Source organism: Cricetulus griseus, chromosome 9 (genome assembly GCF_003668045.3).
Source record: "Cricetulus griseus strain 17A/GY chromosome 9, alternate assembly CriGri-PICRH-1.0, whole genome shotgun sequence".
Lineage (NCBI taxonomy): Eukaryota > Metazoa > Chordata > Mammalia > Rodentia > Cricetidae > Cricetulus > Cricetulus griseus.
Window position 1 is genome coordinate 26,067,580 of NC_048602.1, and position 18,759 is coordinate 26,086,338.

The following is an 18,759-nucleotide window of genomic DNA, read 5'->3' on the forward strand; positions in this document are numbered from 1 at the left end:
CATTGATAATTTGTATTGTTCTCTTTGTTTCTATTTTATTGATTTCAGCCCTCAATTTGATTATTTTCTGCCATCTATTCCTCTTGGGTGAGTTTGCTTTCTTTTGTTCTAGGACTTTCAGGTATTCTGTTAATTTGATAGTGTGGGATTTCTCTAATTTCAGTAATAGGAATTTAGTGATATGAATTTTCCACTTAGCACTGCTTTCATAATGTCCCACAAGTCTGGCTATGCTGTACATTCATTTTCCTTGAATTCTAGGAAATCTTTAATTTTTCTTTATTTAATCCTTGACCCAGGGGTGATTAATTTGGGCATTTTTCAGTTTCCATGAGTTTGTGACTTTCTAGAGTTTGCATTGTTGTTGGATGCTAACTTTAAGCCTTGGTGATCTAATAAGTTGGAGTTACTCTAGTTTTTTTTTTTTTTTGAGATATGCTTTGTAACTGAGAATGCAACTGAGTGTGTGGTCAGTTTTAAAGAATGTCCCATGGGGTGCTGAGAAGAAGGCATATTCTTTTGTGTTTGGGTGGAATGTTCTACAGATGTCTGTTAAGCCCATTTGAGTCATAACATATGTTAGAACCCTTATTTCTCTCTTAATTTTTCTGTCTGCAAACCTGCCCCCTGCAGAGAGTCTTCCACTCTTAGAGTATGCTGTTTGATGTGCAATTTAAATATCAGCAATATTTTTTAATGGTTTGGGTGACCTTGTATTTCAGACATATATGTTCAGAATTGATACTTCTCGCTGGAATTTTCATGTGATGAATATGAAATATCCTTCATCATCTCTTTTGCTTACCATTGTTTTGAAGTCCATTTTGTTAGCTATCAGGAGAGCTACACCAGCTTGCTTTTTAGGTATCTTTGATTTGAAATTCTTTCCCATTCCATGATTACAGTGAAATGTCTGCCTTTGAAGTTGAGGTGGGTTTCTTGTATGGAGCATAAGTTTGGATCTTGTTTTTTATCCCTTCTATTTGCTTGTTTTTTTTTTAATAGGTGAGTTGAGTCAATTGATATTAAGGGATATCAATGGCCAGTGATTGTTTATTCTGTTATTTTTTGGTGGTGGTGGTGGTGTGTGTGCGCGTGCGTGCGTGCGTGCGTGCGTGCGTGCGTGCGTGCGTGCGTGCGTGTGTGTGTGTGTGTGTGTGTGTGTGTGTGTGTGTGTGTGTGTGTGTGTGTGTGTTTCCTTTCTTTAGGATTTTCTGGTGTATAAGCATTTATTGCCTGTACTTTCCTGGGAATACACAGTCACCTTGAGTTGTACTTTTCCTCCCAGTGCTTTCTGTAGGCCTGGATTTGTGGATAGGTATGCTTAAATCTGGTTTTGTCATGGAATACCTTGTCTTTTCCATCTATGTTAATTGAAAGTTTTACTGGGTATGGTAGTCTGAGATGGCATTCATTGTCTCTTAGAGTCTGCCTAATGCCTGTCCAATACCTTCTGGCTTTGAGAGTCTCCACTGAGAATTTGGGTTTTTCTCACGTGTCTGTTGTGATGTGTTACTTGAACTTTTTCCATTACAGCTCTTAATATTCTTTCATTTTTCTCTATATTTTGTCTTTTAATTTTCAAGTGGTTGGGGGAATTTTTTTGGTCCAGTGTTTTTGCTGTTCATAAGTTTCTTTTATCTCCATAGGCATTTCCTTCTTTAAGCCAGGAAAGAATCCTTCTCTGATTTTGTTGAATATATTTTCTGAGCCTATGAGCTGGTATTCATCTCCTTCTCTCTCTATTATTCTTAGATTTGGTCTTTGTGTTTCTCTGCTGCCAGCTTCAATGTACTTTCCTTTTTAATTATCTTGTTATGTGGAGGGTTTCTTTTCTGGTCTTGTCTACATGATATCCTAAAGTACTCCTGTATCTGAATTGGCATCTTTCCCAGCAACACCCACATATAGAAAAAATGGATTTATTTTGGTTACAACTCCTGGTTCAACGTATTATTGTTTAAAAGTCTTGTTAGGGAGTTAAAGTAAATGTTCACAGTAAAGAGGCAATTATGTCTACCCTTGCTTTCTTGCCCCCAATATCTTTATCTTTCTTTATGCTTTCCTGGACTCCCATGATTAGTGAATTTTGTTGCCCACTATGTGATTGGTTAACAATCCAGACAATCTTTCAGTGACATGCCCACAGGTGATATGATCAAATGATTTCTCATCAAAACTCTCTTCCAAGGTGATTTTAGGTTGTGTCATGTTAACATTAGAAACTATGCAACACAACATCTGCTTTCCTAACTATGGTAAATGATTTTTAAGATGTTTTCTATGCCTATGAACTTTAGATTTGGTGTTTTCATACAGTCACAGATATACTGGAATTCCAACATATATGTTCTTATTATGCTATCTTCGTTATAAATGGATTGTCCCATGTCTTTCATCCAGTATTAATATTGTGATATTTTTCCTTTTTAACTATTTCCCCACTTACTATGATCTGATGGGAATGAGCACATAAATGTCTGTGTAGGTACACACATCTTACCCAACTTTTGTGAGAACCCAAGGATAACTTTGTGGAGTCAATTGTCTACTTCTAATTTATGTGGGTTACAGATAGACATTTATAAGATAAGCATTTTTACCCATTGTCTTCTCATCATTCCTTTTTGTACCTCTATCTAATTTACAATTTCTTATTTAAATCATTTTGTGCTGGTTTCCATTTTCCATTGTGCAATATAACTTACTTTTAAGTTTATGTCTTTAAGAGCTTGAGAGATGGCTCAGTGGTCAAAAGCACATGATGCTTCTTTTTTATTAGAAACAAACTTCTTTTATGTGTCAATCCCAGCTCCCTTTCCATCCTTCCCTCACCTGACCCCCACCCCTCATCCCAAACCACTTCTGTTCCCCAGGGAAGGCAAGGCCTTCCATAGGGGATCTTCAATGTCTGTCATAGCATTTGGAGCAGAGCCTAGACCCTCCTTTGTGTGTCTAGCCTGAGAAATTGTCCCTCCATGTGGAGAGGGCTCCAAAAGTCCATTCATGTACTAGAGATAAATACTGACTACTACCAGAGGCCTCATAGATTGCCCAGACCTCTAAACTGACATCCTCGCTCATGGAGACCAGAACAGTCCAATACTGGCTTCCCAGCTATTGTTTTGGGATCCATGAGAAACCCCTTGTTCATGTCAGCTGTCCCTGTGGGTTTCCCCAATTTGGTTCTGACACCTTTACTCATAAGTTCTCCCTCTCTGCAACTGGATTCCATAGTTCAGCTCAGTGTTTAGCTGTGGGTGTCTGCCTCTGCTTTCATCAGCTATTGGATAAAGGTTCTAGGATGGCATATAAAGTAGTCATCAATCTCATTATCAGAAAAGAACATTTAAGATAGCCTCTCAAATCTTAGTTGAGAAAATTTCCAAAGATTGACCTGTAGGCAAGTCTGTGGATGTATTGCCTTGATTAATGACTGATATGTGAAAGCATGATTTTTTTTAATACTGAATGAATGTTTCACTTGTATAAAGCTGTAATAAAAACTAATAGCAAAAAAAGATAGCCTCTCAACCACTGGTTAGATTGTTAGTTGACATCAAACGCATAGGTTTCTGGACATTTCCCAGGTGCCAGAATTCTCTTTAAACCTATAATGGATCCTCTAAAATGATATGTACTCACACATATATGGATTTTAGACATGAAGCAAAGGATTACCAGCCTACAATCCAAACCACCAGAGAAGTTAGGAAACAAGGATGACCCTAAGAGAGACATGCATGGTCCCCCAGAGAAGGGGAAAGGGACAAGATCTCCTGAGCTAATTGGGAGCATGGGGGATGGGAGAGGGAGGTAGAAGAAAGAGAGGAGGTGAACAGGAGGGGAGAGGAGCAAGGTTTAGTCAGGTGAAGAATTGAGGAGAGCACATGATGCTTCTTAAAGAAAGTCTCTGTGTTTCCCAGCACACACTAGAGTGGCCCACAACTTTCAGGTACCTGACACTCTTTTCTCATCTCTGCAGGCACACACAATCACAGATTCATACTCACATAAAACACACAAACATATTCAAAAATAAAATAGATCTTTTAAAAAGTATTTCATTAACCACAAGTTTCTAGGGCCATGCATATTGTCGAAATATCCATAAGCAAATTCTTGTCTCCTGATCTCTCTCCCTCATCCCTAATCAACCTTTTCCCCATCTCTTTTACACTCACTCTCAATCAGAAGACTTATTCCCTCACTCTGCTCATTGATTTGATTGTTAATGGTGTCATACAAACTTGATGCATACTTTTATTTTATTTACCTCAAAGGTTTGCTGTATTGATGGGAAACATTCTTGCCAACATCATAAACAATTCTTTACATCTCTGTCACTGAATCTGTATGTCCTCCTAATGCACGTCACCAGGAGGCATTACTTGTATGCCTCTTAAACATGACTCCTCACTAACACAGAGATATTATGGAGTGTTTGTTTTTGTTGGATACATCCACTAGGTCTCCTCACTTGACACATGAAATAAAGTGAAAGAAAATTGACCCGACCCGCGGGTCCAGTTATTCAGGGTCGGAAGGGGGGGCTGCCTGAAAGAGTCGTGGGTGAGAGAAAGAAAGGAGACCAAGCGGCACAAGAAAGGACAAGAGTCTGTCCATGCAATGTCAAGGTCTCGATTTATTGGGGCTTAGATTGGGCTTAAATAGCCCTGCAACAATAGAATTGGGGGGAATAACAGAAGGAACATCTGGTATTTGCTGGGACTGGAACATTCTTCTTATCAGCCGGAACATCTAGTGGTCTTCCTTGGAACAGCGAACAGAAAAGCCCCAGACCCTTTCTTGGAACAGAAGCAGTTAGCAGTTCCGCTTGGCCAAACTGTATCTAATTACAGGTTACAGGAGGCTCACAGAGCTGGCTTTAAGCCGCAAACTTAAAGGCTTACAAAAGTGGGCTTTAAGCCACATAGTTTTGGGCCCATGGCCCCTTACAGAAAATAATAAATATCCAGGCAGAATAAGATGGTGTAGGCTACAATCCTAAAAATAATGTGGTGGGGACAAGTCAATCAATAGTTCAAGGTCATACTCATCTACATACCATGACTTGTTGGCAAACTTTTACAATCCCTGCCCTGAAAGAAACAAGCATATTTAAAACAACTTCCAAGGCAGAACCACTGTTGATTATTATCTAAATATGTGTTGTTGCCTTATTTTTGGAACCATTTCTAATGTTTTTTTTGGTTTGTTTTGTTTTGCAACACGATCTGTTGTATTCAAGGTTGACCAGAAATTCATTATGTACTTGAAAATGACATTGAACCTCTAGTCTTCTCTTATCGCTACCTCCTGAGTTTGGGCATCACACATGTGAGCTGCCACATTTGGTTTGGCCTTTAGCCTTTCTTTTTATGTGTCTATGTATGTGTGTTTATGATGATGAGAAAGCAAATGTGTGAAGGTTGGTGTTCTTGTGCTAAAGATAGACAATAATATCAAGTGTTGAGCCTTAAATTCTGCCATGTTTGAGACAGTGTCTTTCTTCTGGTTCATCCCTGTGTGTGCCAGATTAGTGGGTCTAAAGCCTATGTGCATTCTCCTGTCTCTACATCACACGTCATAGAAGGACCGCTGGTGTAAAAGAAAGAGGCTGCATAACCATCTTTAAATGATTTCTTAGGATTGAAACTCAAGTCATCACACATGCAAAGCAAATGCTTTCCACTGAGCCATCAACTGAGCCAAGCTATCAATATTTAATTCTGTCTTGTCTTGAGCAATTCTTTTCCTCTCTACAACATCTCTGTAAATCATTTACCTGTAGATTTCAATCAATTCTTAGATTTTTTTGGATCATGTATCCTACTGCCTCATGTCTCATGTGCTCTTCTCAATTCATTAAGTTGTTTTTTCATATAACAGCTGAAAAAAGCAAGTGTTCAATGGAGGCTGAGATAGGAAGAGAAAGTAGAACCAGTCCAGGAACAGTGAAGATATTGTGACTGCGAAAATAGAATCATTGTAGCACTAGGGATATAAATAAAGCTTTGGGGTGAATGTGGAAGGATATGTCTGTAAAGTCTCCAGTTTTCTGTGCTTTGGTGGCTTGGGTGTTCAAGAGATACTAATGAGAAGTAGTGGAACCTGACATGTAAATACCAGTGGGAGGGGATCTCCCTCAGATAGGGTTAAGATTTTTCTCCAGACATGATGTTAATGAAAACTTCTAACATGTCCACGTCCCTCTGTTTACCTTTATTGTTTTGATCACTATTCACCAACTCATGCTTCTGTCATTGCTACCTGCCATGAGGATGTCTTCTCATGGCATCAGAGGTAAGACTGTATGGAAAAGGGTTGGCTTATCAACTTGATATTATCAGCTCAGCAACTGTTGTGTGTGTGTGTGTGTCAAATGCCACTACATGAGGTTGAGCCGTCAGTAGCTCAGGGATTGGGGGAAACCACTGAGTCAGTGAAAAAATCACTCCACTTGAATTTTCTTTCTGAGGGATAAAACTTAATTCTATGGGGCCAGTGAGGGAGCTCAAATTAACTCTCTGGTAGTATAATAAATGTAAATAACATACATGTACCTTTAGAGTCTTTAAATCACCTTCTCCCTGTGTTGTCCTCCTTGATCTTTTACACATTATATACCCAAACAAAGTCTTTCAGGTAATATGAAATTATAATGTGGTGTAAATGATTATAGTGAATATACATGAAACACATGATTTTCATTTCTCTTACATGATTAAGCATCCTATTATAAATGAAAAACAAATTATCCCAAGAACACACATGTGATCATATCTAAACAACTTATTATAGATCAATAGAGTATACACAAGAAAGGTATTTTCTCAGCCAGTTCTTTTACTAGCAGGCTGGATTTTGCAGTTACAAAGAAAGAGTAAATTACTTTTTCTCATATCAAAAGATAATCTTAGAAGGAAATTTTAAATAATCACAAATCTGTATATGAAAATCACTAACTCATCTCTATTTTAAATCCTCATGATGCATACCCATGCACCCTGTTTTTCAACAGATTTTTATATCAGGAAGATGATGACAGAAATATGGACAAGGAATTGAACAACATATTTGATTGTAAAGCCACACTTACACATCAGCTAATAATAACTGGTCTGTTTTGTTCTTCTTCCATCACATCAATGAGTCTGCTCACTCAATTAGGTGCCTTTTTAAACTTTGAACTATTTCTCCAGGTTTTTCACCTCAAAGCTATTAGCAATAACATTTTAACATAAACTTAAGTCATATTTGTAGTTTAATGGTAGCTATGATGCACACTGAAAGCTGTGAACAAATCTCTCAACATTAAGATTTTAAACCCTTAGCTAAGTTAGATTATGGATCACATTTTTTTCTTAAGCATTAACCTAAGCCATAGTCTATATTTCTCCTCAAGAGAAATGAATTGAAAGAGTAAGATATTTCCTTACTCTTATTTTCTGTCTTCTGCAGCCCCTGCTGTATCACAGATAGGGGAAAAACATACCTTCCTTTTACCTATATTAGGTTTTTCATTAAGCTTTACTTCCTGGTAAGCCATTCTCCTGAAATTTTATTGCCACTTGCTGATCCTTTGACATGGCCAACAGCAAAACGTGACATTGAACACTTTAAATGCTTGCTTGATTTTTCCTGGTGAAACTATCTGTCAAATGCAGCAAAGTGAAGACTATCAGGCAGACTTCAAGTTCATTGTTTGTAATCAACACTTCCTTTCCCCTTTCACACAGTACCCTATGGATCATGGTTTGAGCACACCCGTGGCTGGCTGTCCATGAGAAAATGTGAAAACTTCCTGCTGCTGAGCTATGAAGACATGAAAAAGGTAACTGCTCTTACAGCAACCATGCAACCTCTCATCAATTCACACCACTCAGTAACCCACGTTCCTCCAAATTTCATTTCCACCTACTTTGTCAGTGTTAGGCTCATGAAGAGTTCATAAAAGTGAGAATATTCCCTGTTTCCTTTTTTGAACTACATTTGGCATTTCCTAACCAGCCTTCTCGTCCATCACTCTCCTCTTCACCACCCTACTCCACACTGAATTAGGGTGGGATATAATACACTTGCACTACAGATTTTTTTTAAAAATTCTATTTACACAAAACATTCCATACATCTAAATACCTAGTGGTGAGTGACAAATGGGTAAACCAGGGTCATGACACTCTTGTGCCCAAATGTATACCATCACTTATTACCACAAGAAGAAGCAGAAAGACATGAAATCCATTTCTGAATCCTGGGTGAGTACAAGTGCTGGAGTTACATGAACAGTACTGTGAGAGATTCAAATCTGACCAGTTGTGTACAGGTTGTGGCAAATCAGGGAGGGTGGTGTCCTGTGTAGTTCATTACAGAGGGTCTGCGTGCTGGGCTAGAATACAATGGAGATTTCAAAAGTTTCATTAAGGAATACAAAAATGTTTTAATATTATGTAATGGCATATGTATAAATAGACTGATAGGCTAAACCCTTATCTGATCATGGTGGGTTTCATTTCATTGAAATGCCCCACCAAATGTTAGAAATATGGTTAAGAACTGTGTGTGGGACTTAAACATCTCTTACTTTAAAAATTAAGAAATATTATCTTGATAGGGTGCTATATGACTGTAAACTTAGCACTGGGAGATAGAGACAATTCAAGGGTTCAAGGTCATGCTTGATTGAGGTCAACATTGGGTATAAGAGACACTATTTCAAAAGACCATTAAGAAAATTTTTTTCAGATGTTGTTTTATTTGAATAGGAAATTAGATTGTTTTACATGTCAATCCCAGTTCCTGCTCCTTCCCCTCCTCCCCTACTACCCCCTCTCCAACTAAAACCCTAACTATCACATATCCTTTCTGCTCCCCAGAGAGGGTGAGGCCTTCCATAGGGGGTAATAAGATTCTATCATATCCTCTGGTATAGGGCCTAGGCCTAACCCCATGTGTCTTGGATCAGGGAGTATCCCTCTATGTGAAATGGGATCCCAAAGTCAACACCTATTCTAGGGATAAGTACTGAACTACTGCAAGAGGTCCCGTAGATTTTTGATGTCTCCTCACTGAAACCCACTTTCCTGGGGTCTGGATCAGTCACATGCTGGTATCCCAGCTCTCAGTCAGGGAACCAAGAGCTCCCGTTGTTCAGGTCAGCTGTTTCTGTGGGTTTCACCAGCCTGGTCTAGACCACTTTGCTCATCACTCATTCTCTGCAATTGGACCAGTTCAGTTCAGTAATTAGTTGTGGGTGTCTGCTTCTACTTCCACCAGCTGCTGCATGAAGGCTGTAGGATGGCATACGAGTCAGTCATTGATCTCATTATCAGGGGAGGGCATTTAAGGCAGCCTCTCCTCTGTTGCTTAGATTGTTAGTTGGTGTCATCTTTGTAGCTCTCCAGACATTTCCCTAGTGCCTGATTTCTCTGTAAACCTAAAATGTCTCCCTCTATTATGGTATCTCCATTCTTGTTTTCTTCTGTTCTTTCCCCTACTCAACCTTTCTGATCCCTCATGTCCTCCTCACCCCTCCTCTTCTCCCCTTCTCATTCTCCTAGCTCCATCCCCCATCCCATGCTCCCAAATTGCTCAGCAGATCTTAACCCTTTCCCCTTCTCCAGGGTACCATGTATGTCTCTCTTAGTTTCTGCCTTGTTTACTAGATTCTCTGGCAGTGTGGATTGTAGGCTGGTAATCCTTTAAAGAAAAATAATTTTTAAGTTCATTTGTATATTGTACTTTCATTTAGTCAAAATATCATTAGTTAAGTAGTTTGGAAGTTATAGTTGAAAGGTACCCAGTATTTTGATATCACAGACAAAGGTATCAATTTTACTTTTAACTGCACAAGAGAAATTGCACTAACCATACAATCTGTCAGAGGAAACACTAGCTCATCCTTAGAACTGTCCAAAAGTTTAGTTATGAAGGATAAGAAAATGTCTTATAGCTATTGTTTACGTTATAGAAATAGACTCTGGTGATGATGAAGGTTTCTGATAGTTCTGCATTCTTTGTTTTTTTTGTTTTTATTTTTCTTAGTATAATTGTAGTATTCAAAACAATTTTTTAAATTTAAACTTATTATGCTCATATTATTTACCTCCTATGATTCCTTCCACATCTTATCCCCATCCTTACCCACCTAACCTTAAATTCTTTCTCAATAAATACAAATATAAACTAATAAAAAAGCCCTGCCCCAAATAATAAAACACTGAAAAAGAAAAAAAGTTAAAACACTGAACTGTAACCAAATAAAAGAAGTAATGAACACAAAACTGTGGAGTCTATTATATGTTGGTCAACTAACATAAAGACTTCCCTGGAATGGTTGATATATCGGGTATCTCTGCATTTGAGAAAAATGATTTTTTCCTCTCCCAGCTTTCATAAATGACAACTTAGTTGTTAACCTTTAACCTAGTGGCTGTATATTCATCCATTCATGTAAAAACTATAAAACAAAATAAGATACAATATGATGAAATAATATTGTCACATCAGAGTTGGAAAAGACAAAACATAAATAAAACAGCACGAGAAAAGGCACAATTGGAGAACCATATGTTCACACATACAAGAAGCCCATAGAAACACTAAACCAGAAACCTAATTTCTTTTCTTTCACTTTTTTATTTGAATTAGAAACAAGATTGATTTACATGACAATCTCAGTTCCCTTCTCCTTCCCTTACCACCCCCCAACTAAAACCCTACCTATCACATAACCTTTTTTCTATTCTTCATCTGACTCAAACATTCTGCCCACTCGTGACCTCTGCATCTTTCCACTTATTCCCTTCTCATTCTCATAGCTCCATCCCCCTTCTTCCCATGCTCTCAATTTGCTCAGGGGATCCTGAACCTTTCCTCTTCTCTAGGGGGAAAATGTTTATCTCTTTTAGGGTCCTCCTTATTTGCTCGTTTCTCTGACAGTGTGGATCGTAGTCTGGTAATTCTTTGCTCTATGTCAAAAATCCATATATGAGTGAGTACATATCATGTTTGTCTTTTTGTGATTGGGTTACCTCACTCAGAATTGTTTCTTCTAGTTGAATCCATTTTCCTGCAAATTTCAAGATTCCATTGTTTTTTTCCCCACTGAGTAGTACTCCATTGTGTAAATGTACCACATTTTCTCTATCCATTTTTCGGTAGAGGGGCATCAAAGCTGCTTCCAGTTTCTGGCTATTATAAATAGTGCTGCTATGAACATGGTTGAACATATGTCCTTGTTGTATGAATGTGCTTCTTTGGGGTATATGCCTAAGAGTGGAATTGCTGGATCTTTTGGTAGACTCATTCCCATTTCTTGAGGAGTCGCCATACTGATTTCCACAGTGGCTGTACAAGTTGGCACTCCCACCAGCAGTGGAGGAGTGTTCCCCTTTCTCCACATCCTCTCCAGCATAAACTGTCATTGGTGTTTTTGATTTTGGCCATTCTGACAGGAGTAAGATGGTATCTCAGAGTTGCTTTGATTTGCATTTCCCTGATGGCTAAGGATGTTGAACACTTTCTTATGTGTCTTTCAGCCATTTTAGATTCCTCTATTGAGAATTGTCTGTTTAGTTCTTTATCCCACTTTTTAATTGGGTTGTTTGGTGTTTTGGAGACTAGCTTCCTGAGTTCTTCGTATATTTTGGAGATCAGCCCTCTGTCAGATGTGGGGTTGGTGAATATCTTTTCCCAGTCTGTGGACTGCCATTTTGTCTTGCTGACTGTCTCCTTTGCCTTACAGAAGCTTCTCAGTTTCAGGAGGTCCCATTTATCAATTGTTGACCTCAGTGTCTGTGCTATTGGTGTAATGTTCAGGAAGCAGTTTCCTGTACCAATTAATTCAAGGGTATTTCCCACTTTGTCTTCTAATAGGTTCAGTGTAGCTGGATTTATGTTGAGATCTTTGATCCATTTTGACTTAAGTTTTGTGCAAGGCGATAGTCTTGGGCCTAACTGCAGTCTTCTACATGTCTTCATCCAGTTATGCCAGCACCATTTGTTGAAGATGTTCTCTTTGTTCCATCATATAAATTTTGATTGTCTGTCAAAATCAGGTGTTCATAGGTGTGTGGGGTAATATCAGGGTTTTCAACTCTATTCCATTGGTCTACCAGTCTATTTTTGTGCCAATACCAAGCTGTTTTCAGGACTATAGCTCTGTAATAGAGCTTGAAGTCAGGGATGGTGATGCCTCCAGAAATTCCTATATTGTATAGGGATGTTTTGGCTATCTTGGGTCTTCTGTTTCTCCTTATAAAGTTGAGAATTGTTCTTTCAAGGTATTTGAAGAATTGGGTTGGGATTTTGATGGGGATTGCATTGAATCTATAGATTGCTTTTGGCAAGATTGCCATTTTTAATATGTTGATCCTACCTATCCAAGAGCATAGGAGATCTTTCCATTTTCTGGTATCTTCTTTAATTTCATTCTTTAGAGACTCAAAATTCTTATGGTACAGGTCTTTCACATTTTTGGTTAGTATTACCCCAAGGTATTTTATGTTGTTTGTGGCAATTGTAAAGGGTGATGTTTCTCTGATTTCTTTCTCCACCAATGTATCATCAGTGTATAGTAGGGCTATGGATTTTTTTGAGTTAATCTTGTATCCTGCCACTTTGCTGAAGGTGTTTATCAGCTGTAGGAGTTCTGTGGTAGAGTTTTTTGGGTCACTAATGTAGACTATTATATTGTCTGCAAATAGTGAGAGTTTGACTTCTTCCTTTCCGATTTGTATTCCCTTGGTCTCCTCTTGTTGTCTTTTTGCTGTAGATAGAACTTCAAGGACAATATTGAAGAGGTATGGAGAGAGTGGAAAGCCTTGTCACTGATTTTCGAGGAATTGCATTGAGTTTCTCTCCATTTAATTTGATGTTGGCTGTCGGCTTGCTGTATATTGCTTTTATTATGTTGAGGTTTGTTCCTGTTGTCCCTGATTTCTCCAAGACCTTTATCATGAAGGGGTGTTGGATCTTGTCAAAGGCTTTTTTGGCATCTAGTGAGATGATCATGTGATTTTTTTCCTCAGTCTGTTTATGTTGTGGATTACATTGATGGATTTTCATATGTTGAAACATCCTTGCCTCCCTGGGATGAAGCCTACTTGATCATGGTGGATGATTTCTCTGATGTGTTCTTGGATTCAATTTGCCAGTATTTTATTGAGAAGTTTTACATCAATGTTTATGAGGGATATTGGTCTGTAGTTCTCTTTCTTAGTTGTGTCTTTGTGTGGCTTGGGTACCAAGGTTATTGAAGCCTAATAAAAAGATTTTGGCAATGACCCTTCTGTTTCTATTGTGTGGAATACTTTGAGGAAAATTGGTATTAGTTGTACCTTGAATTTCTGGTAGAATTCTGTACTGAAGCCAAGTGGCCCTGGGCTTTTTTTGGTTGGGAGGCTTCTGATGACTGTTTCTATTTCATTAGGGGTTATAGGCCTATTTAAGTTTATTATCTGTTCTTGATTTAATTTTGGTAAGTAAAATTTGTCCAGAAAATTGTCCATTTCCTTTAGATTTTTGAATTTTGAGGAATATATGTTTTCAGTGTATGACCTGATGATTTTCTGGATTTCCTGTGTGTCTGTTATTATGTCCCCCTTTTCATTCCTGATTTTATTAATTTGCATGTTCACTCTCTGCTGTTTGGTAAGTTTGGATAAAGGTTTGTCTATCTTGTTGATTTTCTCGAAGAACCAACTCTTCATTATTTTGATTCTTTGTATTGTTCTCCTAGTTTCCATTTTATTGATTTCAGCCCTCAATGTGATTATTTCCTGGAGTCTGCTCCTCCAGGGTGTATTGGCTTCTTTGTGTTCTAAAGCTTTCAGGTGTGCTCTTAATTCTCTAGTGTGATTATTCTCCTGGCAAACCTAAATTCTAAGCAGAGATTTGGTACAGGCTGGTGTGGCACTTGGAATCATACACCATACTGTGGGTTCATACAAGCTTTTCTAATGTTGATATGACAGACCTTTTTTATTTGTTGTCCTTTGTCCTCTTATAATTTTTCTTCTTCTAAAGAATTCTCTGTGCTATAAAGGGAGGGAGTTGATGGAGACACACCATTGAGGACTGATTTTTCAAAAGTATCTCCCTGTGTGGACTTTCTGGCTGTGGGTCTCTATATTTGTTCCCAACTCCTTTGGCAGAAAGCTTCTCCGATGATTGTTGAATAAGCACTAATCTCAGCATAGCAGAATATCATTAAGAATCATGTTGTCACTATTTTTAGGCCCCTATTATTTGGTTTTAATCAAGGTTCCTGGTTTATCTAGTCTCTTGTCATCAAAGGAGTGTCAAGTATGTGTTCAATCTTGATAAGAAGGCCTTATGTAGAATAAGTTATTGGTTGGTTACTCCTGTGAGTTTTATTCCTAACATAGCTTTCGTGTACTACAGCATTGTAGAGCAAATGTATTTTGGCTGGCTTCATGTTTACATTTCTTTTTTGATAGTATGCAGAGTACCTTCCTATAACAAAGTGGCTGAAAAGTAGGGCTGAAAGCTGCATTTAATTATAAGCCAAATATTTCCATGTTCGATGAGTTATGCAGGTGTATTCAGGAATGGGACCTTGCTGTCAGTTTTGTAGAGAAACCTGTAGTCTTTACAATCACTCTTTTGTTTAGGGATTTACATGGAATGCATTTGACCAACAACTCAATTAGATGTACTGAATCTCAGCACTGGAAATCTACTTTGTTGACAAGAGATGACCATTTGGGATACCATCTCCTCCATTAAGTTATATTATTTAGATTGCCTTCATATGTGTTTGTGTGTATACACACATATATAAGATGTTTCTCCTTTACTGGGTTATATATATATATATATATATATATATATATATATATATATATCCTTATATATATAACACCTTAATTTTAAATATCTCTATGTTCACCCCCTCCATCTCTCTCATTGCGCCTTCCCCACTTGGTCCAACCATTCCTATTCTTCATTAAGTTTTCCTCTGTATTAGGTTTTTAGTTATTTTGCACTCTGGGGACTCTCCATATTCAGTCTATTTGGTGTTCTATATGCTACTTTTACTTGTATAGGCATCTCCTTCCTTAGGTTAGGACATTTTTCTCCTTAGATTTTGTTGAAATTATTTTCTGTGCCAAACACTTTTGTTTTACTTCTTTCTCTATTACTATTATTATATCTGAGGTTTTCATAGTGTCCCAGATATCCTGAATGATTTTGGCAGGAATATTTTGTATTTCACATTTTATTTGACCTATGTATGTTTTTTTTTTCTATTTTGTCTTCCATGGCTAAAATTCTCTTGTCTATCACTTATATTAAGTTCATAAAGCTCAGATCTGTGGTTTCTTTTCTAGTTCCTAATTTTATGCCTTTGCAGATTTTCTTGAGTGATTCTTTTTCCACTTTCAAGTTTTAAGTGGTTTTATTAGTGACTTTCCATTGTGTTTTTACAGATCTCTTTATGGATTTTGTCCATTTCCTCTTTAAGGACATGTAACACCTCCATACAGACTGCTTTAAGGTTCTCATTTTGTTTGGTGCCTATGTTGGAATACTTGTGGTCTACTGTAGTATGGTTTCTGGGCTCCAGTGAAGACAGCCTGTCCTGCCTGTTATTGACTATTTTTAGGAGGGAGGGCATGGTGATTGGGAAAAGTGTAATTCTAGGTGCTGATATCTGGTCCTGTCTTGTTGGGTTGCTGCTTCCTTCATTATTATTTGTTACCTGTCTGGCACTTATAGGGGTAATGTGACTGTGTGTTTCCCGGTAGGAAATTCTTCTGAGATCATGATAAGTGAGGCCACTGGCTTTCAGGAAAAATGTGTTTGTTTGCATATAGAAAGATGACACTTATGAATGGGGATGGTCTAGGGTGGCATAAGAAAGTCCACAAGAGGGAGGAGTTCAGAGTTTCCCACAGGTTCTGTTTAGTCACCTGTGAATAGTACAATGATGGAGGACAGACCCCAGCAGGTGGTTGGATATAAAGCTGCTGATGAGACTGAATTTGGAAGAATGGAGGGAGAGCTGAAAATCTGTATTTAGCCTATCTGCTTTTCTTGTTTGAGTGGCCTGTGGGTTCTTACCCAGTGTCTTCTGGAATTCAGGTCTAGGACAAAGCAATGGGTACAAAAAAGTAATTTTGGAGGTTAAGATCAATGTGAGCCACTTTAGACAGAGCAATTCCAGGGAGGGAGACTGTATCAGATGTTCCTCACAGAACTGTGAATGATACTAGTATACTGGACTTGGGTGAGCAAATTGAGAGGTAAAGCATTTAGCCTACATGCTTCCCTGCCCATCTTTATCTATGGGTTCCCAAGGAATGCTTTCTCATTTCTTGGTGCCATTTCTTTCTTCATGACACTTTTTCTTTTATTTTCTTTCCGATGTTTTTATTTAAATTAGAACAAGCTTGTTTTAGATGTCAATCCCAGTTCCCACTCCTTCCTTTCCTCCCCTGCCCCCCAGCAATACCCTGGCCCATCCCCTTTCTGCTCAGCAGGGAGGTTGAGGCCTTCCTGGGGGACCTTCAAAGTCTGTCTTATCATTTGGAGGAAGGCCTAGGCCCTCCCCCATGTGTCTAGGCCGAGAGAGTACCCCTCTGTATGGAATGGGCTCCAAAGTCCACTCGTATAATAGGGATAAATATTGATCCACTGCTAGAGGTCCCATAGATTTCCCAGGCCTCCTAATTGAAACCCACAATCAGGGAGTCTGGGTCGATCTTATGCTGGTTTCCCAGCTATCAGTCTGGGGTCCATGAGCAACCACTTGTTTGGATCAGCTGCTTCTGTGACTTTCTCCATCCTGGTCTTGACACCTTTGCTTATCACTCCATCTTCTCTGGAACTAGATTCTAGTAGTTTGGCTCAGTGTTTAGTTGTGGGTATCTGCTTCTGCTTCCAACAGCTACTGGATGAAGGGTCTAGGATGGCATATAAAGTAGTCCTCAATCTAATTATCAGAGAAGGGCATTTAAGGTAGCCTCTCCACTACTGCTTAGATTATTAGTTGGTGTCATACTTGTAGATCTCTGGACATTTTCCTAGTGCCAGATTTCTCTTTAAACCTATAATGGTTCCATCTATTATGCTATCTCTTGTCTTGCTCTCCTCTATTCTTCCCATGTCTCAACCTTTCTTCTCCCTCACGCCCTTCTCTCCTTCTCTTTCTCCTAACATCTTCTCCCCTTGCCCCACACTCCCAATTTTCTCAGGAGATCTTTCACTTTCTGCTTCTCCCAGGGACCTCTTTGGGTTTCTCTCTTTGGGTCCTCCTTGTTTCCTAGCTTCTCTGGAAGTGTGGATTGCAGGCTGGTACTCCCTTTCTCTATAACTAAAATCCTTATATGAGTGAGTACATACCATGTTTGTATTTTTGTGACTGGGTTACCTTGATTGGGATGGTTACTTCTAGTTACATCCATTTGCCTGCCAATTTCAAGATTCCATTTTTTCCCACTGAGTAGTACTCCATTGTATAAATGTACCTCATTTTCTCTCTCCATTCTTCAGGTGAGGGACATCTAGGGTTGCTTCCGGGTTCTGGCTATTAATGCCTCTATGAGCATAGTTAACAGATGTCCTTGATGAATGAATGTGCATCTTTTTCTTATCCACATTTTTGTTTCTTCTTCATTTAGGACACAAGGAGAACCATCGAGAAGATCTGTGACTTCCTAGGAAAGAAATTAGAGCCAGATGAGCTTGATATGGTCCTACATTACAGCTCCTTCCAAGCCATGAAAGAAAATAAAATGTCCAATTATAGTCTCCTCAAGAAAGAGATTGTTGCTGATGGTTTTGTCTTCTTGAGAAAAGGTGAAGACATTTTCTAATTTCAAAATATTTCAGAACATTTGGAAGGCTTGTTCCAAGGTTACTCTAAAAAAGAGTTGGGAATGTTTCATATTTCATTGCATACCAAATCAGCATTTCTCAAAGATCTTATAGGGGAAATTTTCCAGGGTGTTCATGTGGGCTTCAAGAACTCTTAAAAAAATGATTTGTTCTGGGAGAGAACTTAATGAATATAGAGCGCCATGTCTAATACTTTCAATGGTAAGCAAAATGGTAGACTTATTGCAATGAGGTTTTGTAAGGCTCCCTGTATCTTTGACCTCAACTTTCTCAACATGTTAAGAAGATGTTTAGTTCATGGGACCAAAGAAATATTTGGGATGATAACCACAGAAACTACTTCCATTCACAGCTGGAAAAGATTATGAACATGTCAAAGATTGCTGACCCACACTATAAAGACTAAGTGAAATTTTCACCACTGTTACACTGTGACGGTGTTTGCCAATGTAAATTTGGATTGCTTCAGGCTCAGTGCTATTCCATTTTTACTGTATTGTCTCTCCGGGAATGAGAATATCCCTTTTATCTATGTCTGTGCTCCATCTCTGTGCTGGGAGCAAGTTGTGGTTGTGGCTTTATAACTGTAATATTGAGGAAGTATTTTTCCAGAATGAATCACACTTGCAGTCTCCCCTCACATAATTAGCAAATAAGTGTTGATATAGGAATCAGGGTTGAAGAAGAAATGAGAAAGATGCCATGTCTTTATGGATGAATAAGGATGTTGGACATAGAGGCAGGATGTACAGAGCTATGGGCTTCATTTTCTTCTCTCAACAATTTACATGTTGAATATTTAACATTCACTCTTCCCCTGCAATAGAGTATAAAGATTAGGTTGTAGGATTTAAAGTCATGAGGAGTATAAATTGAAAAAAGTAAGTTGAA

General features: G+C 38.4%; 1 protein-coding gene across 2 annotated transcripts in view; it reads left to right on the forward strand.

Annotated features, from left to right (window-relative positions):
* Positions 1 to 18,759, forward strand: part of LOC100751624 (bile salt sulfotransferase 1) — a 65,940-nt gene that overhangs the window by 40,625 nt on the left and 6,556 nt on the right. Inside the window, exons 4-5 of one of the 2 annotated variants that reach the window (XM_027434006.2) lie at positions 7,743 to 7,837; positions 17,652 to 17,829. The exons of the other annotated variant lie outside the window; for it this stretch is intronic. Of the exons in view, the coding sequence (XP_027289807.1) occupies positions 7,743 to 7,837; positions 17,652 to 17,829 (273 nt within the window). The remainder of the gene's footprint in view (positions 1 to 7,742; positions 7,838 to 17,651; positions 17,830 to 18,759) is intronic. 2 annotated transcript variants of the gene reach the window in all.